The following is a 25,737-nucleotide window of genomic DNA, read 5'->3' as shown; positions in this document are numbered from 1 at the left end:
TGTGAAAAGTTGAATTGAAATATTTTAAGCGGACACAAACAAGTTGTTTAGCAAAATAGGGGGAAGCAAAAAGGAGGATGTGAAAGAGGAGAGAGGGCAGGATGATGAAGGGATGAACGAGAAGAGAAGAAAGGAAAAGGAGAGAGCAAACAAAGGATGTGACGAAATGAGTTCAGAGTGAAAGATTAAAGACGGACAGAATTGAGAGAAATCAAGCAACAAGGACAGTTTGAAGGAATGAAAAGAGAAGGACGTGTAGCATCAGAGAGCATCCGCTGGATTTGGAAATACAACGAATGAAGTCCTAAAACCTGTCAATGAGTCACTTTATTTGTATTTCTTGTTACCTCATCTTTGAAGTCAATCGCCCAATCTCGATCTCCACCCTCACGGACTTTGAGGCGCGTCCCCTCAAAGTTTGTGAGCGCTCTCTCGCAGACATTTTGACCCTTTTATGAACACTCTCCGTAAATCCACATTTCAGCAGACTTTGCGTGAGGGAATTACCTACAATTTATAACATTGTTACGTTAAACCAGGCGGCAACCTCCTGTTCTGCTGAGTGACGCCGATGCGAAAGTGTCTTCAAACCTGCATTCTCTCTGCTGTCCACCAGGGGGCGACTCCTCTGGTTGTATAGAAGTCTATGAGAAAATGACTCTACTTCTCTCTTGATTTATTACCTCAGTAAACATTGTAAACATGAGTTTATGGTCTCAATCTCTAGTTTCAAGTCTTCTTCAATACAGCATGATGTTCATTTAGTACATTATGGTCCATTTAGAGTCACACAGACCATAAAGCAGGGGATGCTTTAGGGCGGGGCTACACAGTGATTGACAGGTCTCTGCCAGAGATGTATACGGCGTCTCTACGTCACTCCTCCTCAGTCCAGATATGAAACAAAAGTTCCAGAGGTGTCTTAAAAAGAGTGTAAATGAGACGACTAAACATCCTCACTAGAACACGAGTCCTCCTTCAGCTTAGTGGAGGAGACGTGAAGTCATGTGACCGTGGTGGAATTCCATATAGACTAACGTTAGCGTTTTACTTTACACTTCAAACAACATCACAAAACGTCTCGGTGTCATAAAAGTTTGTTTTCTGCAATTATCCAAAACCCAATGGAAGCTTCTTGTGAAGGGAAACAGAAGAAGAGAGAACAGCAGGGAATCATTTCTCTTTCTTCCAGTATTCAATGTGTAAGGAAACAAAATCACGTTCCTTTTACTTGAATCTGGTAAAAATCCTGGTTGTGTTTAGTTGATGAAGTCCTCATACATATCTAATAAGAATGCATCAGTTCATTACGTACAGTAAGCTCAATAAATATCAATAAACTATGTGGAACAAGAACACATGATATAAATAGAGAAGCGTGCAACGTCTCGGCTCCCCGACCGCAGCGCTCAAACAAAAGCACAAACCAGAAGATATTCACTGATACAAAATGGAGCGCTTCTTTAAAAACGTCTCCAGAACGAGACTCGTGCAGTCTGCCGCCGAGCGCTGCTGCTGCGTTTGATTCCCGCTCGTCTGTGCAGCTGCCACAGTTTTACCCTTTTAAAGCGGTCAAAGCAGCGACTGAGACGTGCTGAAGAACTGCTACGAATGCCTCAAACATTTCATCACGAGATGAGCCGCAAACAACAATATAAAGAAAACAGATCTGCTCCGCTTGTGTGTGTTTTGAAAGACCAGTTAAAGGACCTGCAGACTCCAGGAGCTTCCTCTTCTGTGGAGGACGAGAGTCATATCAGAGAGCTGAACTCCACCATAACTCCTCCAACATATCTCTCTTTTTGTCAGATTTGGAGGAAACATAAGGAACTGCTCGGAATATGTTTCTGTGCATAAACACACCCATAACAATCTTAATCATGCTTTGTTGCTTTGTTGCTTTGGGTGGAAAATTAAAAAGAAAATAAAGAAAATATTGACTGAATAATTCCATGATTTACGGATTAAAATACATTACGTTCGCTATAAAACATCTTTGGGAATATGCTAATTAATTTTAATTGTTGTTCAGGAAAACCATTTGATACTTAAAGTAAAATAAGAAATAATTCTCTCAAGTTTTATTTTTTTTTTCCAAAGCTGGTTGAGATCTGTGTGTCTGTATTATGTTGACTTTGTCCAACTTAAATGACGAGCTAATAAGGCCAGTTTGTCCTAAATACGGGGAACAAAGGTTCTGTAATCTTGAGAGTCCGATCGAGCTCTTTTCTCCTCCCTTTCTTCTATCCACACGTTTCCTGTCAGCTCGCCAGTGAATCCACAAGAATACGTTCTTTAAAAGAGGAACTCCACCCTCCAGTCAGGAAGGGTTAAGCTTAGTTTACACTTGAGGAGCGTCAGACGGGTCACAAATGGTTCTCTGATATCATGTCTGAGGGTTTTACAAAAAAAGCCAATTCCTTTTTAGATGCTTTAGAAACAGGAGGTCTTAAAAATCCACATTTGAGTAAATATTTTGCAGGATATTAAACCTTTGTTTCTTTACAATACATTTAAGACTTGACTTGTTTCTTTACAGTTCTTGTATGAAGACAATAAAGTAGTCCATGAATATGAGATTTGAGTTTACAGATGATTACAATCCCTCGTTGTCGTTGAGGAGGTTGTTTTATGATGTGTTGACGGTTAAACGTCAGGGTTTGGGGTGAATTTCAATGAAGGTATTGGGGTTATGTTTCAAAATGTCACCAGTTGTAAAGTCTGTCCATCTGTGTGATGGCTGTCTGTCCTCCGTCCTGCAGAGCAGCCACGCTGAGCTGATGACGATGGAGAGCAGGAAGACCAGCCTGCTGGGCCGAGCCGAGTCCCTGAAGAGGAGTGGCACCGAGCTGCCCGGCAACTTCCACCGCAACGTGCACAACCTGACACACACGTGGAGACAGCTGGAGGTAAATCTTTTCTGAAACATATTTTAGTTTCCTGTTCAGCCGTAAAATGAGAAACTTTGTGACCCCGGTCGCCATGTTTAAATCAGTCGAGCCAAAAAAATAAGCACCGCCGACACACGCCATAGGCTCGCCGGGAGGGCTGATCACAAAAAAAACGAAATCAGTCTTTCTGTTTGTTGGCCCCGGATTTGGTGGTCCGAATTGCACCAACTTCGACACTGCACGTCCTAAGTTCCCGAGCAATACTTCCGCCAAGTGTGAAGTAGATCGGATAGACGGTTCTCGAGATATGTGAAGGACACAGTCACACATAGAGAGTCCCAGCTTTATAGACCGCCTCCAAACCTCCTCCTGGTTTGTGAGGCTGTTGATGGACGAGTGAAAGGCAAATGGATGAATCACTTCAAATGCATTTTTCTTGTGAAGGCGAGGACGCGTTGGTGCAGCTGGGAAATGTGGTTTTAATTTGGAAAAGCATCAGCACTAACAATGCTGCCTCTTTTAAGACGGCGGCTTCCTGTCATAAAGCCAAAGATCAGTCGCTCGATGAGAGACACCAGCTGATAATCAAGTCTGAGATCGAGGCAGGGTAACCTTGTGGAGAAAGTTTCCTTCAAGCCGTCATCACAGGAGAAAGTCATCGGGAAATGAAAACGCAGAGAAGCGTCTGCACAGGTTCAGATTGACTGAGAGACAAACACACAAACAGCTGTTTGATTTTCCAATCTGTTTGAAGCAGCTCTGCACTGTGAAGACTGACGACGTCCTCCGGCACTGTTTGGAGGCCACATCGTTTCTACAACACAGCTGAAGTCGTGTGATAGTCGACAGCGTTTGAGTGCATGAATACGTAAAACACGTACAAACACAACGCAGACACTAGCAACCGGGAACGATAAACAACTTACACCTAAAGTCGTAATCTTTAAGACTTCACTCTACAGCTGATGTTCTGAAAATTCTAAAATATAGCATGAGGTGCAAAGGACTTTGTTTTATGTCGCTATCTTGGTACTTGCTTTTTGACTGTCGCCATCTTGGTTTTTGACTGTCGCCATCTTGGTTTTTGACTGTCGCCATCTTGGTTTTTGACGGTCGCCATCTTGGTTTTTGACTGTCGCCATCTTGGTTTTTGACTGTCGCCATCTTGGTTTTTGACTGTCGCCATCTTGGTTTTTGACTGTCGCCATCTTGGTTTTTGACTGTCGCCATCTTGGTTTTTGACTGTCGCCATCTTGGTTTTTAACTGTCGCCATCTTGGTTTTTAACTGTCGCCATCTTGGTTTTTGACTGTCGCCATCTTGGTTTTTGACTGTCGCCATCTTGGTTTTTAACTGTCGCCATCTTGGTTTTTAACTGTCGCCATCTTGGTTTTTAACTGTCGCCATCTTGGTTTTTGACTGTCGCCATCTTGGTTTTTGACTGTCGCCATCTTGGTTTTTAACTGTCGCCATCTTGGTTTTTGACTGTCGCCATCTTGGTTTTTGACTGTCGCCATCTTGGTTTTTAACTGTCGCCATCTTGGTTTTTAACTGTCGCCATCTTGGTTTTTGACTGTCGCCATCTTGGTTTTTGACTGTCGCCATCTTGGTTTTTGACTGTCGCCATCTTGGTTTTTGACTGTCGCCATCTTGGTTTTTGACTGTCGCCATCTTGGTTTTTGACTGTCGCCATCTTGGTTTTTGACTGTCGCCATCTTGGTTTTTGCCCTTCGCCATTGCCATCTTCTTTTTTTACAACCTGAAGTGACAGGAGAGGGTGAAGCAACAGGACACTATCGGACATCTTTGTTGCATTTAACGTTGGTGAAGTGAAAACACAAAGTGAAAGCGTTGAAGTTGTAAAGACGAAAACACAGACAACTCCCACACAGGTCTCTCTGTGGTAGAGACCTGTCAATCACGTGTAGCCCCGCCCTAGAGCATCCCCTGCTTTATGGTCTGTTTGACTGTAAATGGACTTTTGCTACGTGAACACCTGAAGTAACTCCCACCTGCGACTCTTCTATCTGTAACATTCTGAGGTTTGTGTGCCTTGCTGGCGGGCACGTCGGCAGCAGTTGTTCGTCTTCACCGGGGCGTGGTGATTAAATCCAGGTCTGTGGTGACGGTGACAGCTGGCTGGCGGCTCGTCAGGAGGCTCAAATGTGACGATGTGACTTTGTTCCTCCGATGAATCAAACCGTCTTCTGTCGACTGAGCGGCCGTGTACACACACACACACACACACACACACAGAGCCATCTGTGTGTGTGTGTGTGTGTCGTCTGCTTGTAGTCCCTAATGATGACACACACACATTATCGTCTCACACACAAGTTCAAAGTTATTGGAAGTCTGTGTTTGTAATTACATATGTATCAACCTCTGAAACAGATTCAGTTTTAGAAATTAAACAACAGCAACAGATGAGTCTCCGTCTCTCTGTCTGTCTGTCTCTCTCCGTCTCTCTCTCTCTCTCGCTCTGTGTCTCTCTCTGTCTGTCTGTCTCTCTCTCTGTCTCTCTCTCTCTCCGTCTCTCTCTGTCAGTCTGTCTCTCTCCCTCTCTCTCGCTCTCTCGCTCTGTGTCTCTCTCTGTCTGTCTGTCTGTCTGTCTGTCTCTCTCTGTCTCTCTCTCTCTCGCTCTCTGTCTCTCTCTCTCTCGCTCTGTGTCTCTCTCTGTCTGTCTGTCTCTCTCTGTCTCTCTCTATCTCTCTCTCTCTGTGTCTGTCTGTCTGTCTGTCTCCCTGTCTCTCTCTCTCTCTCTCTCTCTCTCTCTCTCTCTCTCTCTCTCTCTGAGTGGAAGGAGGTGTGCGGAGCTGCAGGAGCGGGTTTTGAGAGCGATAATTAACGACTTTTCGACATTTTTCTTCACTGGCTAATGTTGGGTATGATAGTGTAGTGGGGTGTGTGGGTTTTTTTTGTGTACTTTTATCTGTTTTTTGGGTCTTTTTGAGAGGATTGCAGGCGGGCAGCAGGTGCTGTCGGCGTGCTAAACGCTAGCATGCGCCTGACGGAGCTAACCAGGGAGCAAGCGGAGCACAGGAGGTGAGGGTGGAGGAGACGGGTGGGGCTCAGGTGGTGAGAGTGGAGGAGACGGGTGGGGTACAGGAGGTGAGGGTGCAGGAGACGGGTGGGGTACAGGAGGTGAGGGTGGAGGAGACGGGTGGGGCTCAGGTGGTGAGAGTGGAGGAGACGGGTGGGGTACAGGTGGTGAGAGTGGAGGTGACGGGTGGGGTTCAGGTGGTGAGGGTGCAGGAGACGGGTGGGGTACAGGTGGTGAGAGTGGAGGAGACGGGTGGGGTACAGGTGGTGAGAGTGGAGGTGACGGGTGGGGTACAGGAGGTGAGGGTGCAGGAGACGGGTGGGGTACAGGTGGTGAGGGCGGAGGTGACGGGTGGGGTACAAGAGGTGAGAGAAGAGAGGACAAGGGGGGGACAAGAGGTGAGGAAGGACGGGGCAAGTGAGGTCCAGCAGGTGAGGGAGAGTACTGGAGGACAGGTGGAGGCAGGTAGGGAGGTGGACATGGAAGCAGACGAGGAGCAGCTCAAGGCCCCTCAGCTGAAGAGGAAACAGAGAGGAGACAGAGGAAGCTCACAGGCCAAGAAAGTGGCAACGACAGAAAGTGGAGGAGCAGCCGAGTGCGAGTCCAGGCCGGAAGAGGACCCTGAGTCCGGTTGGGAGGACTCTGAGTCCAGTCAGGAGGAGAACTCTGCTGTAAACAGTGAGCCCTCTACACACGGTGCTGGCAGCTCTCGGGGCTCTGGAGGCTACAGCGTGGAGGAGATCAAGGAGTTTCTGAGGAGGAGTAAGAACGTGAGAAAAGTCAGAGTGGAGGACTACCTCTCTGACAAGGAGCAGCTCTCCAGCTCTGCCAGGTCTCACATGAGGAGCAAGGACAGAGGAGGGCTCACGAAGCAGGAAGGATACAGACCTCAAAACCTCAAACCTCTCTCTCTCTCTCTCTCTCTCTCTCTCTCTCTCTCTCTCTCTCTCTCCCTGTCTCTCTCTGTCTTTTAGCTGTGGTTTACACCTTATAGTATGTATTTAAACAATATGTTGCATACTCTACATTGTTAATATTTAGCAGGACAGAGTAGCTCATGTTTCTTTAAAGTATCAACACCTCCTTCCTACTCCTTTATTTATTTCTCTTCTCCCCTCTGTCCATCTTTATTCCTTTCTTTGATCAGTTGATCTACAACAATAAGAACTTAAACAGTGTCAAACATTAGCTCCTCTGCTGTTGGGGCTTGATGTGTTTCTTTGTGAAAAGCAAATTAAATATCTTTAACCGTTGGTCAAATAAAATAAACCTGAACTTTAGGCTGCAGGATCATTTTAAACCGCATTTTTCATTATTTTCTGACATTTTATAGAGAAAATAATCAATACGAAGAAAAAACAGAATGATGGACATTTTTGTTTGTTGCAGCCACACTTTCTTTGTCCTCCCACTCTTTCTTCACCTCCCCAGACCTCTCCATCATCCTCTGTCACTCTTCCTCCCGTGTCCTCCCCCCTCATTCGTTCTTCCTCCTTTCTCTCTTTTCACCTCTCATCCCTCTCTTTCTTATCTGAATTTTGAAGGTGATTTTGTTTTTCTTGCCAAAATGTTCCCGATATATCAAAGGTCTCACCTCCGTTTGTCTCTCTTTCTCTCGCTCTATTCGTCTTCGCTTCCCTCCCCCCTCCCCCCCCCCTTCCAACATGGCGTCTGAGTAGCATATTAACGGGCCTATCAGTGCTGGCGTCGGCATCTGCTGCTCTGACACAAATTGGGAATTAACTGGAATTGATGTCCTGTGCCTCGCCTCTCAACTGTCCTGGCCTTATGAAGAATTTATGACACACACACACACACACACACACACACACACACACGGAAGAAAATAAAGAGGTTGTAAATTAACTTTAATCTTTTCTGTTGTGGATTTTGGCAGCAGCTTGTCATTTTTCGCAGTGCTTCAAGGTCAAACTATGTGAGGAGACAGACAGACAGACAGAGACACAGAGAGACAGACAGACAGACAGACAGACAGAGAGACAGACAGAGAGACAGACAGAGAGACAGACAGACAGACAGAGACACAGAGAGAGACAGACAGACAGACAGACAGAGAGACAGAGACACAGACAGACAGAGAGACAGACAGAGACACAGAGAGACAGACAGACAGACAGACAGAGAGACAGACAGAGACACAGAGAGAGACAGACAGACAGACAGACAGACAGAGAGACACAGACACAGACAGACAGACAGACTCACAGACAGACAGAGAGACAGACAGAGACACAGACAGACAGACTCACGAACGGACGGACTCACAGACAGAGAGACAGACAGACCAACAGGCGGATGGACAGATAGACGGACGGATGGACAGACAGACGGATAGATAGATGGATAGATGGATTAAAATGATAAATCATACATATATGTTGCAGTATATCAACACAGAAAGACTTCCTCCAGTTGATGAAATTGCCAAAAAGAAGAACTGAAAGCGAGTAACAGAAACAGGAGGAACAAACAGAGGTGCTTTGTTTCTATTTCAGCTGCAGGTAAATGAACATTTAAAATGTTTTTTTCCCATCAGCCCTGTGAAAGGCAGGAGTCGCTCACCAGTTCAACCTGCAGGGAAAACAACATCTCTCTGTTTCCTTCGCTCTCCTCCGCTCTTTATCTCTCTTATTTGTGAATTTTCTTTTCTCATTTTCAGTCTCTCCCACTGGATCTGTTTCATTTGCTCCATTTGCATTCCCACATTTTCTCTATTTGCCCCAGAATTCTCCTTTGTTCTTGTTCTTCATTTAGTTTCTTCTCTGGCTCTATTCACCGTCCCTCTTTCTCTTCTTTGTCATCTCATGATGATCCACCTCGCAGTGCTGCTCTTAGATACACAACGTGTAGCCTTGCAAAGAGAATCTATCTGCATTAAAGCTGATGGTTGTTTAAAGTCAGCGGATGCTGATTTCATGAGAAATTAAAAGTGATCAGTACATAAAACACTCATCAAAGCCTTTACCGCACTGTTAACATGGACATGTTCCAGTTCTCTCTGCTTCCAGTCACGATGGTTCTGTTTCATAGAGGAGCAGGACTTTGATTTTCTAGTGAAAATCAAGACCACAGAGAGAAAGCGACCCGAAGCGTCTCGGGGTTCAGACGGGTTCAGACGGGTTCAGACGGGTTCAGACGGGTTCAGAGGGGTTCAGAGGGGTTCAGACGGGTTCAGACGGGTTCAGACGGGTTCAGAGGGGTTCAGACGGGTTCAGACGGGTTCAGACGGGTTCAGAGGGGTTCAGACGGGTTCAGACGGGTTCAGAGGGGTTCAGAGGGGTTCAGAGGGGTTCAGACGGGTTCAGAGGGGTTCAGACGGGTTCAGAGGGGTTCAGATGGGTTCAGAGGCGTTCAGACGGGTTCAGAGGGGTTCAGACGGGTTCAGAGGGATTCAGACGGGTTCAGACGGGTTCAGACGGGTTCAGACGGGTTCAGAGGGGTTCAGACGGGTTCAGAGGGGTTCAGAGGGGTTCAGACGGGTTCAGAGGGGTTCAGAGGGGTTCAGACGGGTTCAGACGGGTTCAGACGGGTTCAGACGGGTTCAGAGGGGTTCAGAGGGGTTCAGACGGGTTCAGAGGGGTTCAGACGGGTTCAGACGGGTTCAGAGGGGTTCAGAGGGGTTCAGACGGGTTCAGAGGGGTTCAGAGGGGTTCAGAGGGGTTCAGACGGGTTCAGAGGGGTTCAGAGGGGTTCAGAGGGGTTCAGAGGGGTTCAGACGGGTTCAGAGGGGTTCAGAGGGGTTCAGAGGGGTTCAGAGGGGTTCAGACGGGTTCAGACGGGTTCAGACGGGTCTCTTTAGTTCCAATTCATCTGTTTTCAGTTCAACAAAATCACTTCAACGACGTGACTTCAGAGAAGACGTCATGTTTTTGTCTTTATATCTCCTGATTATATCTGAGGATCGACACGTCCTCGTGTCTGTTTCTCTCTAACAAACAGACTCGTAATCGCGTTGTCTCCTCTGAACACACTGCGACTGCTCATTTCCCCGGTCAGGGGGTCCTTTAATCGGCCCTCATCATCGTTTTTGTACCTGCCAGAGTTCGGCTAAAGCAGTGTTTCCACTCAGGAGGGAGAGTCTCTGCCACACCGACGACTCAAAGCCTTTTGTACAAAAGCATACAAATGCAAATGAGCAGCCGGGACCCATGCGGGCTCGTTCAGCAGCAGCTCTGTGTTCACCAGACATCCACACGACTGGGTTTTTAAAAGGCATATGTTCACGTTTACACTGAGCGTCCACTCGACTCTGGAGGTTTAGTTTAAAAAACGCTCCTGAGGCCGGATAGGTTTGGAAACAATGACGTAGACCCCCGCGCTCGCTACTTGATCGGGTCTCGGCCGTCTCGACGTGTCCTTCCCTGATTCGTCACGCCCCGATCACGTGATCCTTTTCCGGAAGACAACTAACAGCCGGGTCCACCAGGGATTCGTTATATCACGGATAACGGACTACAAGCGCTGCTGGCCTAGTTGTCGATGCTAGCAGCTGTTGTAAAGTTACACTCTGCATTTTATAATTCTACCGCCTCCATGAGGAGGAAGCAGCCGCGACTGCAGCAAAACAGAAGTCTTTCCTTTTCTTATTCATGCTTATTTTGTTCTGCACAACTATTGTGAAGTTCACACATAAACTGTAAAGGAACAAAACATGGATTGCTCTCGTAATCTAAGCAAGTAGTTTCCTGTGAAGAGACGTTTGTTGGGAAATGTATTTTGTATTCATGTAACGAGCGGAAATTGACGCGTTGCTGGAAAAAGCAACTTTTCCTCAGATATCGTTGCGTGACGACACGTTGAGTTCAACATGTCGTGGAGGAGAAACATGCTCGTGGGATAACACGTTTTTACTCTTCTATGACATGTTATATTGTGTTTTTTTATCGTTATACATGTTCTGGAAACTTTATCGGTACTTTTAGTGCAGTAAACGCCAGAGATACTTCTTCCACTACTGGTGTTAATATTAATAATCGGAGAACAAGACTTCATATGGAGCAGCACTGAAAGAAAAACCATAAACAAGGTCAACGAACGTGAACAACAACATGGTGATTGTTACTTCACACGATCCTGCAGCACTTCAGGAATGACTGCATGCCTTCCCTGTTATTGATCCGTGCCTCTCCAAGTGCAGTGATGAATGATCGCGTCTCGATTGAGTTGCATGATGGGACATTGACACAACGATGATTCCTCACTCTTTAACTCTCTTCTGTCGTCCGTCAGAAAATCCTCTCGGACCATTCGGGGCCCGGCTCGACCGCGGACTCCTCGCTCGGCTCAGGCGTCGCCGCGGAGAACCCCCGCTCGGCCCTCTCGCCGCTGACCAACTCGCTGCTGGAGCAGCTGGAGGCTCGCATCAAAGAGCTGAAGGCGTGGCTGCGAGACACGGAGCTCCTCATCTTCAACTCCTGCCTGGGACGAGACAAAGACGCCTCGGAGCAGCTCCACAGCTTCAAGGTACCGGCAGCTGTGGCTTCTTGTTGGAATGTCTCTCTGACGGTCTGCCGACATGGTTGAGCTTTGGTTAAAGGGGACACACCGTGCTCATTCTCAGGCTCATGGTTGTATTTTGGGTTTCTACGAGAATGTGCTTTTATGTTCAAACACACTTTATTTCTTGTCATACTGTCATACTGTCTGCCGAATAATTCGAGTGTTTATTCATGTACAGTGTCACGTAACTTTTCTTCAACTTTCAAATATGTGACAAAGCTTTGGCCAATCAGCATCAAGCTTTGAGAGACAAACACGTTGGCTGTGTGTGTGTGTGTGTGTGTGCGTTGATGCTAAGTATAGTGATGCATCGTCTTAATGAGGCCAGATGAAGGCAGTGCTGTTGTGAAGCGATGGATGAATAGAGGAAACAGCAGTTAGCCTTAAAAGCCACGGGACGCTAACAGGATATTAATCAGCCTGCATCACACAGCGAACAGCTAGCTGCGCTGATTAGCCTAGCCCTGCCGTGTGACTGACAACCAGGAACACACACACACACACACACACACGCTGAAATATAAATGGAGACAGAAGTGCATTAATTCATGTATGTTTTTGTGCACAAACACACACATAAATATGCAAAGAAGTGACACATGCAAACATACGCACACAGACGCAGAGATAAGTGAATGCATCAGAATATGAAGATGACTGTAGAAAACATTTCTTTTTGATGTGAGGATTCATCTGATCAACATCTTTTGTTCGATCTCTAATGTCTCTAAACCTCTAAAGTTTAGTCGTAGAATGAAGAGTGTGTGTCCTTTAGTGTTGTTTTAAATATGTTTGATGATTAGAGTCACACTTTTGGAAAGCAGGGACATTTTTTAAGAGGGCTGTGGGGATTTTTTAAAAAGTGGGAAAATCAATTATTTCCGTAAAAGCAGTTTGAAGCATGAAGGATAACAGCGCCGTTGGATTTGAAGCCTTGAGTACGCTCGATTTTGCCGTCGCCATCTTGGATTATGGCCATCACCGTGTTGTTTTTCTTGCAGACAGTGAATAGGAAGTGACCACATATGGACTGAGGAGGAGTGACGTAGAGACGGCGTATCTGGACCTGTCAATCACTGTGTAGCCCCGCCCCTAAAGCATCCCCTGCTTTATAGTCAGTTTGACTCTAAATGGACCATAATGTACTAAATGAACATCTTGCTGTACTGAAGAAGACTTGAAACTAGAGATTGAGACTGTGAGGGACTGACTGTCAGACCCTGCTGCAGTAACATGAGAGGTTTTCTAAAGGGACTCTGGTGCTCAGAGACACTACCGCTTTAGTCCACAGGGGGCGACAGAATCAACACTCAGTGAAAGTTCCTTGAAAATGAATTTTAGGCTCCTGCTGGAAACTTAAAAGACTTTTGTCACATTTATTCAGGGGACTGTTTATCTCCCATTCATGTTATTAAGATGTTTGATCAGGAACAAAAAATATGAATGAAACCTTGAGCAACAACAACCACAAAATCTGTCTGTGAAATCAACATGTTTGTTGATATTTATACGAGATGTCACAAACAGCAGAGAACAATTTATGGCAGAGTCGAGTTGTAATTTGGTAATTATTGATAGAAACACACACACACACACACACACACACACACACACACACACACACACACACACACACACACACACACACACACACAGGCTGCCTAAATGATGAAACTGTATAGAAACGAGACTTTATCTGAAGAAAGTGAGCCGAGCCGCTCTCACTTTTGATCCTTGTCACAGCTCTCAGTGGGAAGCCATTGATTTCTGGCAGAGAGAGGCCCTGAGCTTCTGGAGAAATGAAGATTGGAAATATTGATAGCAGACATTTGTATGGAGAGAGAGAGAGAGAGAGAGAGAGAGAGAGACACAGAGAGATGGAGGGAATGAGTTCCATTTTAAAAGACGTCGGCTCCATTTTAGCGATCATTTGTCTGTTTTTGGCGTTTGAACTCGTAAATGGGTTCGATTTCTGCGCTGACTTCAGCTTATTACTGTACGGCTGAGAATGAGAAAGCAGCGGGGGTCAGAAGAGGTCGAAGGAGCACACACACACACACACACACACACGCACACACACACACACACACACACATATATCTAAAAACATAATAACACATTTCAAAATGCTGCCTCCAGACCAGCACTCACTAAAACATACTCGCGTACACAAACACATATCACATGGAGAAAAATCAAAAGTATGAACTTTGATTCATGATTTATATTCATCATTTCTTTCTTGTTTGTTTGTTTTCTCACAATGTGGGTGACGTAAACGTTTAACATCCGCTGTCTGAAACACGAGTCAGTCTTGATCGATGCTGTGTCGTTTGATGTCGTTTGATGTCGTTTGATGTCGTTTGATGTCGGATGAACCGGTGTGTCGTCAAAGAGTCAGTCAGGATATCGACGTTGTCCAGCCATCGAGTGTGAGCTGAACCAGGCGTTATACTTCCTGGTTCATGATTATGTGGATTACATCCCAATTGGTTTTGTGGGATATCTACGTATTACGACACATTGTTTTTCGTGGGTAAAGCTACGAACGCTGGATGAGACCAGCCTGCGTTAGTTTGGTCAGAAGGTGGCGCTATCGGCTTTGCACGGCTGTAATCTGCAGGTAAACAGAAGAAGAAGAAGAAGAAGAAGAACTAGAGTTTAAAACCCGTAAACAAACAAAGCAAAAGTCTAGTTTTGCTCAATTGAGGAAGTTTTATCAAAATGTTGCTGTTTCCATCAAACTTTTCAGAAAAGCATAAAAGTACATGAATGAAAACACGACTCGTGGTCACCTGTAACCACACCCATCAGTGATGTCACAGCGTCCTGCAGCACCTCTACATCACTGCAGCCAGGTGAGAAGATGAACCAGCTGCTGATGAGCAGGAACAAGAGTTTCCTTCTCCTCCTCCTCCTCCTCCTCCTCTTCCTTCTCCTCCTCCTCCTCCTCCTCCTCTTCCTTCTCCTCCTCCTCTTCCTTCTCCTCCTCCTCCTCCTCCTCCTCTTCATTCTCCTCCTCCTCTTCATTCTCCTCCTCCTCCTCCTCTTCCTCCTCCTCCTCCTCCTCTTCCTCCTCCTCCTCCTCTTCCTTCTCCTCCTCTTCCTCCTCCTCTTCCTTCTGCTTCTCCTCCTCTTCCTCCTCCTCCTTCTCCTCCTCTTCCTCCTCCTCCTCTTCTTCCTTCTCCTCCTCCTCTTCCTTCTCCTCCTCCTCCTCCTCTTCCTTCTCCTTCTTCTCCTCTTCCTTCTCCTCCTCCTCTTCCTTCTCCTCCTCCTCCTCTTCCTTCTCCTCCTCCTCCTCCTCCTCCTCCTCCTCCTTCTCCTCCTCCTCCTCCTCTTCTTCCTCCTCCTCCTCCTCCTCTTCCTTCTCCTCCTCCTCTTCCTTCTCCTCCTCTTCCTCCTTCTCCTCCTCTTCCTCCTCTTCCTCCTTCTCCTCCTCTTCCTCCTCCTCCTCCTCCTCCTCCTCCTGTCCGTCTGTAACCCGTCTCTTAATTTAATTAGTGCTCCTTTAAGATACGGCGTCAGCCAGACATTCCTCCATCAGGCCGCGGGCCTCCGATGACTCTCTATTGTCGTGGAGAAGCTCTGGGGGCCGGACACACCGAGAATTAATAGACTGACACACACACACACACACACACACACTCACCTACACACACACTCACACACACACACACACACACACACACACACACACACACACACACACACACTCACCTGCTCTCTGAGTTCAGAAATGGAGACAGAAAATGAAACTGTTTTCTTCTCACTTCATCGAATGAGCAGAGTAACATAACAATAATAATAATAATAACATGCAATTATCATAAAATAACAAAATCAAGTTGAGTATATATATAGTATATATATTGAATATAAAGAAAACATCTTTATATTCATTATTTTTACGCATATTTTATTAAAAACAGAAACCCCAAAACGAATGAAAAAAAGCTCAAATATTGATCACATTGTGATCAAATTATATATAATAATCCAATCTTTACGTTTCTGTTATAACAATGTGGTGATCTACAAATAGATAAATGATATTTGATTAATAAACAGTGTCGTAGTTTCATATTGATCAGGAAATCGTTAAGTGAAAAACTCTTTGTCTTCTGTGAACTCCAGCGTTCATGTTTAAAGTCTCTCTCTCACACACACACACACACACACACACACACACACACACACATTGTAGACATCAGTGTGAGTGTCGTTATTCTTCCTCTCCGTCTCTTTTTACTCCTCCCCTTCCTCCTCCTCCTCCTCCTCTATCCTCGTCGTCCTCCCTGCCTCTCTTGTCTGACCTCCCGCGCTCCTCTCTTCACTCTTATTTTGGGTTTTACACCAAAACAGCAAGAAAATTTCATCCTCACATGACGTAGTTTGACTGCAGGAATATTTCTGTTTATTTGCATTACTCACGCCAGACGCGCTTGAGAGGAGGCGGGGCTTACCTCCATGTAGAGTTTGCATCGATCAGTGCTAGGCTATGCTAACATCGTAGCTGCTCCATCAACCCTCAAAATAACTTCATCTAAACATAAATATATATTTTTTTACAGTTTCAGTCTCAGTACGGCACACAGTTCAGTTTTGCCCCGGGGCCCCCGAGCGGGTTAATCAAGCCCCGACATTTCATGGCAGTCGCATGTCGGTTTGTTGCCGGGACGAAACACTGGCAGTAAACCTGCACACGACTGCCAGGACAAAGATGCACACTTTAATTGGCTGCTTTGTAATTTATTTATGCACAGAATCGAGGAGGCTCGATGCCTCACAGTGAAGCTGCTCCACGAAGGGAAATCTGTACAGCCAGTATGAAAAAGAGTGTTTAATTAATATTTAACATTAATATTGACATGCCTAAATGTCTTTGGGCGCTCACACTGTCTTCTGTCATGCTGTTTTCAGTGAGTTGCACAACTGGTTTTGGTTTCCAAAGCTCTAAAAAATGCCGTCACATGATGAGGCTCACAGCGCAGGCTGGTCTCATCCAGCATTCATAACTATATGTAGAAAAAAAGAAAGAAATGATTTTGTTTATACACATAAAAACACACAGGGCAGAGGAAGGAGCTGTGTCCAATAAACAGCGATCTTTCAGCCGGGATACGCTGTTCTTTCCTCGTGTGTGAAACAAGAAGTCAATGTTGATTTATTTAACTCGTAACTTCCGTACTTCAGTGACGGGACCAATGTAGTTATTTAACCCAAACCACCATCTTTACCGTAACCTAACTAAGTAGTTTAGTTCTCTAAACCTGACTAAGTAGTTTAGTTATCTAAACCTAACTAAGTCGTTTAGTTCTCTAAACCTGACTAAGTAGTTTAGTTATCTAAACCTAACTAAGTAGTGTCGTTGTCTAAACCTAACTAAGTAGTGTTGTTGTCTAAACCTAACTAAGTAGTTTAGTTATCTAAACCTAACTAAGTAGTGTTGTTGTCTAAACCTAACTAAGTACTTTTGTTGTCTAAACCTAACTAAGTAGTGTTGTTGTCTAAACCTAACTAAGTAGTGTTGTTGTCTAAACCTAACTAAGTAGTGTTGTTGTCTGAACCTAACTAAGTAGTGTTGTTGTCTAAACCTAACTAAGTAGTTTGAGCTGACGTTAATACGCGTTGCTGAACTTTCGAAGGACAACGCAGGAAGAATGAGTACCTTTTCCTGAGGATACGTTGCACAGTGAGATTTCGGTCCAGGTTTCACCTCCTTTCACTCATTGTTATGATGATTTAAAATATTCGTCTTGGCCAAAATTACCAGTGTCCAGATCCGAATTCAAAACAATTTAAAAACCGGGGCCTGATTTCTTTTTAGATCTATTTGTGTAGCTTATTGCTCAACAGCGGTTTTCCCTTCATGTTTGTGTGAGTGACTTCTATACGCACCATAGTCCACAAACTACCCCCCCCCCCCCCCCAGTGTATGAGCTTCTCTCAGGCAGCTAATATAAGGTGACAGCGAGGCTCTGATATCGATACCTGCTGCATGATGAGGATTAAAGATCCACCGATTCCCTGCCAAGAACACAGGCTGTGTGTGTGTGCGTCCGTCTGTGTTTTGAAGAGGTGTTTTCTCGTTAAGAGTTGCTCGTTAGGGGTTGAAGGCAAAGCAACCAGGTGAGACGTTGCCGAGGTAACGGCGCCAACAAACACGATGGCGACTTTCATCTTCATCTGCTCGGGAAGAGAAGAAAACACTCGGCTCCTTTCATCTGCTTAAAGGAGCGGAGACTGAGAGAGAGAATCAAAAAACACTGAGTAGAAACGGAGAAGAAAGTCCTGAGAAAATAAAGAGAGAGAAGAAGAAGAAGAAGAAGACAGACGGGAGAAAGAGAAAGTTATTTAATCTGCTGAAAATGCAGAAAGAAACAAACGATGGAGAGAATGATGGCGATAGAGGAGAAGAAGCTGGTGAGGAAAGAGGGATGAACAGAGAGAAGTCGAGACATTCACGGTCATTTACTGTCATTTCATAGAACTTGAGGATGTTTCAGTTTCACTCGATGTGAACTCTGTCATGACCTCCACATCTTATTTATATTTATATTATACTCCACTTCTGTGAAGAAAACATTATCTGAATCACTGAGCTTTGCTTAGTTTCCTGTAATCATTTGCCTCAGACCGACATCTTCCACAACACTATGCGCGATAAAATAATTGTCGCCGTTCGTTAATTATTGTTAACTTGCCCAGCACTAATATATATATATATTTGGATACTTTCACCTGTTAAGTCCTCCAAACCTGCTTGGAAAAAAACTATTTCAAAATAAAAATCCATTAGGTTTTGGGACAAGAAAGCATGTTAAGTTATAAAGCTGAGCACTCATGATGAAATAAATAGATATAAATATATTTTTTTCAGGTAATCTAGTATTTGATTTTGCTGAAGAAGTAGGATAACTTGTATTAACCACTAAAGGAAAGTGCAATCCTTAATTTTACCTGAAAACATCTCAATCAACAATATTGAAGATACGTGGTTTTCACACGAGTTCTTATCTCTGCTAACGTGAAGACAAACTGAAAGAGTCTCAGAGCTTCTGCACAGAAGACGAGGAGATGAAAGGCCAACACGTGTTTTTCTATCCAGATGTTTGACCGTTTGAGCGTTCATTTCAGTCGTGATAAGTGAGATGGTGAAGCTCTGGAGACACGAGTCAGAGGAGAGAGAGACAAATAGAGACGGAGGAGAAGATAAAGAGCTGGAACAGCAGCACAAAGACGGAGAGACTGAACCAGGTGAAAGATGGAGACATTGGGAAAGACGGATGCTCAGAGAAATGCAGACGGACAGAATTGGTTTTATTGATAGCGTGTTACTGAGGAGAGTAAATGTTTTCACAACATATTACCTCCGTTTGTTTACCGCTGCTGAATACTTTAAGAGGGAAGCTTTCATCCCCAAGACCTTAAAACGGGCAAAAAGGGACTTCAGCGAATAACTTAATAATGAATAAGACCCGATGATGTCATCAGTTATTAATTTTGACCATCGCACGTCTTCCTCGAATCGAACAACTGAACTGAAGAGTTACAACGTTTCTCAGCTCACAATCTTTTATGTGATGTTTTTATTTCCTTTTGAACTATGATTGAGTTTTGGGCACCACAACTCCCATCATGCTTTGGGCAATGGTGTATATTTACTCTTTACTGCACTTAAGTAGAAACTGGAGGTACTTCTCCTCCACTACTTCGAACAAATATTGTACTTTTTACTGTACTACATCTTAAAGGAGCAGTACAAGACGACCGTGTGACCTCTGACCTCGTCACGAGTCACTCTGGAGAAATCCAGAAGTGGAAACATAAATGTCTCACTCTGGAGTCGAGCTCTCACTTTGCCCGAGTACTGACTTCATATGTTAATGCGCCGGGTTGCCAGGTTTCCCTTGTAAATGTCACAAACACGGCGGTGAAGTGAGTGGGAGCGGTACGTCTCACTTTACTGCTTCCATTTTCAGTGAATCGCTCTAAAAGCCCTTAATGAATCCCGCTGACTTTCAGACACCGTTTATATGTGATGTCAACAACCGTAGAGCGGGAAACAAATGCATTGTGGGTCGGTGGAGACAGAGGAGCTAAAAGTCCTAAAATATTATACAAAACACGTCATCAAAAAAATTCTGCTGGTTATTAAAGACGGCCACTGAAGAGCATGAAAACACCAGTCTGGATCCTTTAAAGCTTTGATATCTTATAAATACATCCAAGATACACACAGAATACTTTTATGTGGTTCAGTAGTACCATTAAACGGTATTCTTAAGTTACTCCTCATTTTTTTGTATGGTTTCCTACAAAAGTCCAGCAACACGTGTCCATTCCCGCTTGTTAAATTGATTCAGTATTTTCAAAATAAACTTCTGTCTAAGTTTTCAAAATAAACTTCTGTCTAAGTTTTCAAAATAAACTTCTGTCTAAGTTTTCAAAATAAACTTCTGTCTAAGTTTTCAAAATAAACTTCTGTCTAAGTTTTCAAAATAAACTTCTGTCTAAGTTTTCAAAATAAACTTCTGTCTAAGTTTTCTGGCACCCTGAGTTTCACTCCAAAAACCAGACTTAAAATGTTGTGGAGGGAGGCTGCAGATTTGGTGCACCACCCTGTTTACAGTGCGAGGACCCCTTGAGGCCCCTGGACCCCAGTTTGGGAATCCCTAGCCTTGAGGTTAGAGGACAAGGTTGCGAGTGAAAGATTTATGCTTCCAAACCCTGAAGGAAGTGATTTCTGACCACTCATCCTGCTCAATGACAAGGTGCTCTTGAACAAACCTCCAGAGGCAGAACTGCGGTTCTCCTGCAACTTCTACATTTTTATTTGTTTTTATACTATTCGGCTGGACAGATAGAAGCAACTGGAACAAAGAAGTGAAGAAGAAATTAAGAAGTTACCGTGAGATAGCAAGTGAAGGATTGAGAGCGGAGAAGAGGAGTGGAGGAAAAGAAGACACAAAATGTCAGACGAGGAGAGAGAGGAAGGAGGGAGAGATGGGGGAGAGTATGCAAACGACAAAGTTTGGTGAGCTGTAGGCGGTATTAGCGGCTGCAGAGGGAATATTTGTGTGGGAACAAATTGTCGACAGGAATTCATTAGGCTCGTTGTGCGATAACAAGTGCTTGTGCTTTTAATTGACTTAATCAACAAATAGAATTAATCAGAGATTTCTAATTAATGGTAATTGATTGAAATATCCACTGGGTCACCGAGCAAGCAGCCTAAATTCTCCCTCCCTCCCCCTCCCTCTCCCTCTCTCTTTATTTCTCTCTCCTCACGTTACACTGTGTCCTTGTCCTCTTTCCTTCTCGTCCCTTTGAGTTGTTTTTCTTTTTCTGTCGCACTGTTTCCTCCGTCTTCGTCTTCGTCCTTGCTCCTGTCTTCCTTTATTTCTTAATTTTAGTGCCTCACTTTTTCGTCCTTGCCTCTCTTTAACTTTGAACAGAATTGTGTAAAAACAGCTTTCAAAAGGCTGCATTAGTTGTGGCATGTTGTTTCTGCTGCAGGTGAGCCGGTGAATTAGGATCCAGGAAGTCCAGTTCTAGGAACGGATCCATGAGTTTTTAAGGCGTTGGGGTCATTCTTAACTTTAGTGTAAATGAAAATAGTTGCAAAATATGTTTACCACAATGGTTGCAGATCGGACTCTGATATGAGCTAGAAGAGCACTCAGGGAGCGGAGACTTCGCAGTGTTAACGAAAGCAAAACATATTTCACGGATCAACCACGGCATTCACATCCACTGCAAAATTGGAAAAATACTTCCTTTTTTCGGTTATTGCTACACCCTTCCACCAAATACACATACGAGGAATCTGGCCCAGTGATGGGTGGGTGGCAGTAAAACAATATGAACATTTACAATAAAATATGGTAAATAAATTAATTCAAGTATGTTATTAAAGTGTCAAATATATATTAATAGAGAAGAGTTGTGCAGAGGGTGTGTGTGGTTACGTTTTCCTACTTTTGTGTATTTTCATTTGGATGTAAAACCAGAAACTCGTTTTTATTTTAGTTGGATTTATTGTGTTGATGTTAATGATAGCAGACATGTGTTTCCACTGTTGTGTTAACACTCCTGTGGTTACTTTCACCAACTCAAAATAATAACTCAGAAGTCAAGTCAGTTTTATATCGCACCAAATCAGAACGGAGGTTATCTCGTGATCGAACGTAAATATTCATCTTTTCCATCCCTCTCAGCTGCGTAACAAGCTTCAGTACTTTTCTGCACTAAATATAGAATAAACGCTGTTATTGAATATCTGGTCTGATATTCATTGATCGGATACATGAGTTATTTGTATTTTAACATTTGACTTAACATTTGAAATGTGATGATTAACTAAGTTCTGGCGCTGAAACGGTGTCTCTCTCTCCTTTCAGAGAGCTTTACTGTTTAAAAACACTGAGATAGCCACCACACTAACAACCTCCACTCTCCTCTATCCTCTCCTCCTCCCCCCTGCCTGCCTTCCCTCTCTCCATCCCTCCCTCCATCCCTCTCTTCACGGCAGGTCTCGGTAATTAGATTGTGGAGATGAGGAGGTGGAGGAGAGTTAAGAGGATTTTGTGTTTAGGAGAGGGAGATTTAAGAGTGAGAGAGATAGTGGGAGAGAGAAAGAGAGATCAAGCTTGAGAGTGGGAGAGGAGGAGGAGAGAGAGAGAGAGAGAAAGTGAAGGGGGGAATTAAAAGAAAGAGAAGAGCAGATCCTCTTCTCTTTGTTTATCCCGTGTCGGTCACCCTTTCCTGAAAGAGGATGTTGAGTGACAGACGGAGAAATGCATGAAGAGAGAGAGAGCGAGAGAGAGAGAGAGAGAACAAACCGGTAGATAAAGAGGTCACTTCTTGTGTCTCCTGCTGGTCGACCTTGAACGTGAGAGACGACGGACACAGAAGACAGAAGCAACATTAGCTTCTGAGAGAAACGGGTTCTCCTTTGGGTTCTCTGAGTTTCTTTGGTTCTTGTTAAGCGGCAATCAAAAAACCCTCAATTTGTTCGACCATCCATCCATCGTGAGCTTTGTAGCATCAGACGGCCGACATTCAAAATCGACACAGTCGATGTCTCACCTCAAAAAGTCGTGACGAATTTCGAACCGGTTAACCTTCTTTCAGACGACTGGAATCAAAAACGTGAGCTGAGTCGCTCCACCCGGGCCTGTCTCGTTTCCAAGCGCCGGTTAGCGTCATAGCTAGGCTAACGTTAGCGCTTAGCAGCCAGTAGCCAATCAGAGGCAGAGTAGGGGTCTTCAGAATGGATCCAGCAGCAGGGACCGATCGTGTACTGGCAGTAACGTTAGCACGAAGGCTAACCCAGTAGCATAAAGCACACCACCTGTTTCCTTTGTCTGGACCAAATAAACCGACCTAAAGGTCTGAAAGGTCATCCCCCTCCTGGCGTCAAACGTTTACACGCCCTAAACCGACCGCTTCATATCCAGCATCATGTTGCTGGAGGTCACAGGTCAAAGAAGTGAACAGAGCACCAAGAGACACGATGCTGAGGCCACCATACTGGACACATTTGTCCCTTTTTTTTAGCATTAACCAATACAATTTTAAATGGAGAATTTTTCTTGATCAGCATATTAAAAAGTTTTCACGCTGTGATTTCACGTTTTTAATTTCTCGTCTCTCTTGCGTGTTGTCTCTTAGTGTCTTTCTGTTGGTCTCCCCCTTTTATCTCCCTGTTTCTTTGGAACTCACTTTAATCTTCCATTTCTCTCTTCACACTGCCCCTCCTCTTCCTCTCCGTCGACCTATATCACTTGTTTTCTGGCTTTTTCTCTCCATCTCACCCCCTCCCGCCACATCCTCCATCTCTTTCTCTGCAGCCACTCCACGGCTTTCCATGTATTTTGAAAGAAAAGCTTTTGAGCAAATATTTGTCCTACTGTGTCTGTAGAGCCCTCTGAGTCAATATGGATCCAGCCAGGCTCGACCCGCCAAAGAGAGAGCGGGAGAGGGAGAGAGAGAGAGAGGGAGAGCGAGAGAGGGAGGGATCAGTGCATAAAAACCAGCAGTCCAGAAACAATAGAGACTTAGGATTCTCTCTTTCTCCTCCGTCTGGAAATAAACTCAGGGAAAAGAATTTTGCTTTCTGAAGCTGACCAAACTGACATCATGACAACGATAATGATGATAACAAAATGATATTTATCAGTGTCTGGTCATTTCTACTGAAACTACTTCTTAAAGAGAAAAAACAGGAAAAACACATTGAGGTAAATGAAAATGAAAATACCGACACTAAAATCTCAAACAGAGGCCCCTTCACTCTGTTTTCTCATGTATTGCATGTTTATACTACTACTACTACTGCTGCTGCTGCTACTGCTGCTACTACTTCTACTACTACTGCTGCTACGACTACTGCTACTGCTACTACTACTGCTACTACTACTGCTACTACTGCTGCTACTACTACTTATACTACTACTGCTGCTACTACTACTACTACTACTACTGCTGTTGCTACTGCTACTACTACTACTACTGCTACTACTGCTAACCCTACTACTACTACTGCTGCTGCTGCTACTACTACTGCTACTGCTGCTACTACTACTACTACTGCTACTACTACTGCTACTACTGCTAACCCTACTACTACTACTGCTACTGCTGCTACTACGACTACTACTGCTGCTGCTACTACTACTACTATTACACTGTTTAGCATGCCACAAAGATCTTGTATGTCCCAAGACTAAAATACCAGGATGTTCTACTCAGGCTGTTCTCATCCAGCGTTCGTAGCTCTACCTACGAAAAAGAATATGCCGTAATCTGTAGATATCTCTAAAAAAACTATCATGAACGAGAAAGTATAAAGATCGCTGAATCACAAGACGGGTGGATGTGTCTGTGCTTATTTCCGCCACAAGATGATCTTTTTTTTCCGAAACCTGTCTGAGTTTCCTGTGAAGGCGGAACTTTATTTTGAAAAGACTGTATTCATGTACCGAGCAGAAATCTACACGTGTTGCTGGACTTTTGTAGGACAAATGCAGAAAGAATGAGGAGTAACTCTTTGTAGGATATCATACGAGCCGTTGTTGGAGGATATGTTGATAACCCAAACACGCCCCTCTTAGATCCCAACACTAAGCACCTACTAGTGTAGTGAGAATGGAGAGCGCTGGCCGTATCGTATACAAAGTGCCGCTGTCGGTAGAACTGCCGGCAGTTATGATTCCACATTTCACTCACAGAGCTGATTTAATGAGGAGAGAATATCACACGGAGCTGGCGCGGATGCAGGCTTCCTCGCTGCAGAGGGGAGGCCTGTGGGTTAACGTCGGTGGGGTACGTCGTTCGTACCCCCCGGTAATCATCGGCTGACGAAGGGGGTTCGTCCTTGTCTTCCTGCCGGAGGAATTGATGAGGCCTGTGGGTTAACGTCGGGTGAGGTAACGTCGTTTCGTTCCTCCCGGAAATCATCGGCGGAGAGAGGAGGTTCGTCCTTATCCTCGTGGCTGCGTCGGCAGCGTGATGCTGGAGGGGGAGAGCTGGATCTTCTGGAGCCAGGACTGAGGTCCATGCTGAAGAGAGCGTTTGTGTGCTCCCCAGCTCGACTGTGGTCGAAGGGAAAAAGCAATGAGGTGTGAGCTGCAGGCCGTTTTGTAGAACAGTGGTTGAACCACAGGGGTCCTGGTGCTGTCTTGGCTCTCGGCCAATGAGATTGCAGCGGTGCATTCAGGTGACTTCAGGAACCATAGTTTTTTTGGGGGGGGGGGGGGGGAATTCACACCCTAGTGTGAAATTCCTTCAGAGGAGGTTTGCTCTCATCAAACCACAATCAGGATGAAACCTTTGCTTGCAAAAGGGAAGGCCTGATTCTCTTTGTTCACAGCACATGCGGCAGCCATATGGTCAGACCCCAACATTAGTGAGGGGAAGCTGCTGTATGAAGTAAAAGTGAAAAGAAAAATAAAGCGATTTGGAAGGCACCTTATGGTTCTCGCTCTGGACACAGGGAGAGTTAATCCCGCCCACAGAGATCTCCAATTGGTTAAATATTTCTCCAAACTGAGGGAGAAAAATAAGCATCCAATCACAATCCTGCTGTTCATTAGAAGTGTTTTGGAAGAGCTCAAAGCCCAATTAAAAATTAATTTAGTTATGTTGGAAGCAACTCGTGTAAAATACACTCTGAGTCGCAGCTATTAGGATTATATATTAAAGCCTGTCCTTCCATCTGAAATCACATCCTACAAACGTTTCCAACACCTGACTTCAGCTCATATTTATGGTACAGATA

The 25,737-nt window shown here is 44.7% G+C and overlaps 1 protein-coding gene across 1 annotated transcript in view; it reads left to right on the top strand.

The window, feature by feature from the left end:
* akap6 (A kinase (PRKA) anchor protein 6) overlaps positions 1–25,737 on the top strand; it is a gene marked incomplete at its 5' end in the record, with an annotated part of 160,286 nt that overhangs the window by 115,206 nt on the left and 19,343 nt on the right. Inside the window, 2 exons of the mRNA XM_079286827.1 lie at positions 2,763–2,909; positions 11,184–11,417. Of these exons, the coding sequence (XP_079142953.1) occupies positions 2,763–2,909; positions 11,184–11,417 (381 nt within the window). The remainder of the gene's footprint in view (positions 1–2,762; positions 2,910–11,183; positions 11,418–25,737) is intronic.

Source organism: Melanostigma gelatinosum (genome assembly GCF_949748355.1).
Source record: "Melanostigma gelatinosum genome assembly, chromosome: 16".
NCBI classification, from domain to species: domain Eukaryota; kingdom Metazoa; phylum Chordata; class Actinopteri; order Perciformes; family Zoarcidae; genus Melanostigma; species Melanostigma gelatinosum.
Note: the sequence above shows the minus strand (reverse complement) of the source record. Positions and strands in the feature narration are given on the sequence as shown.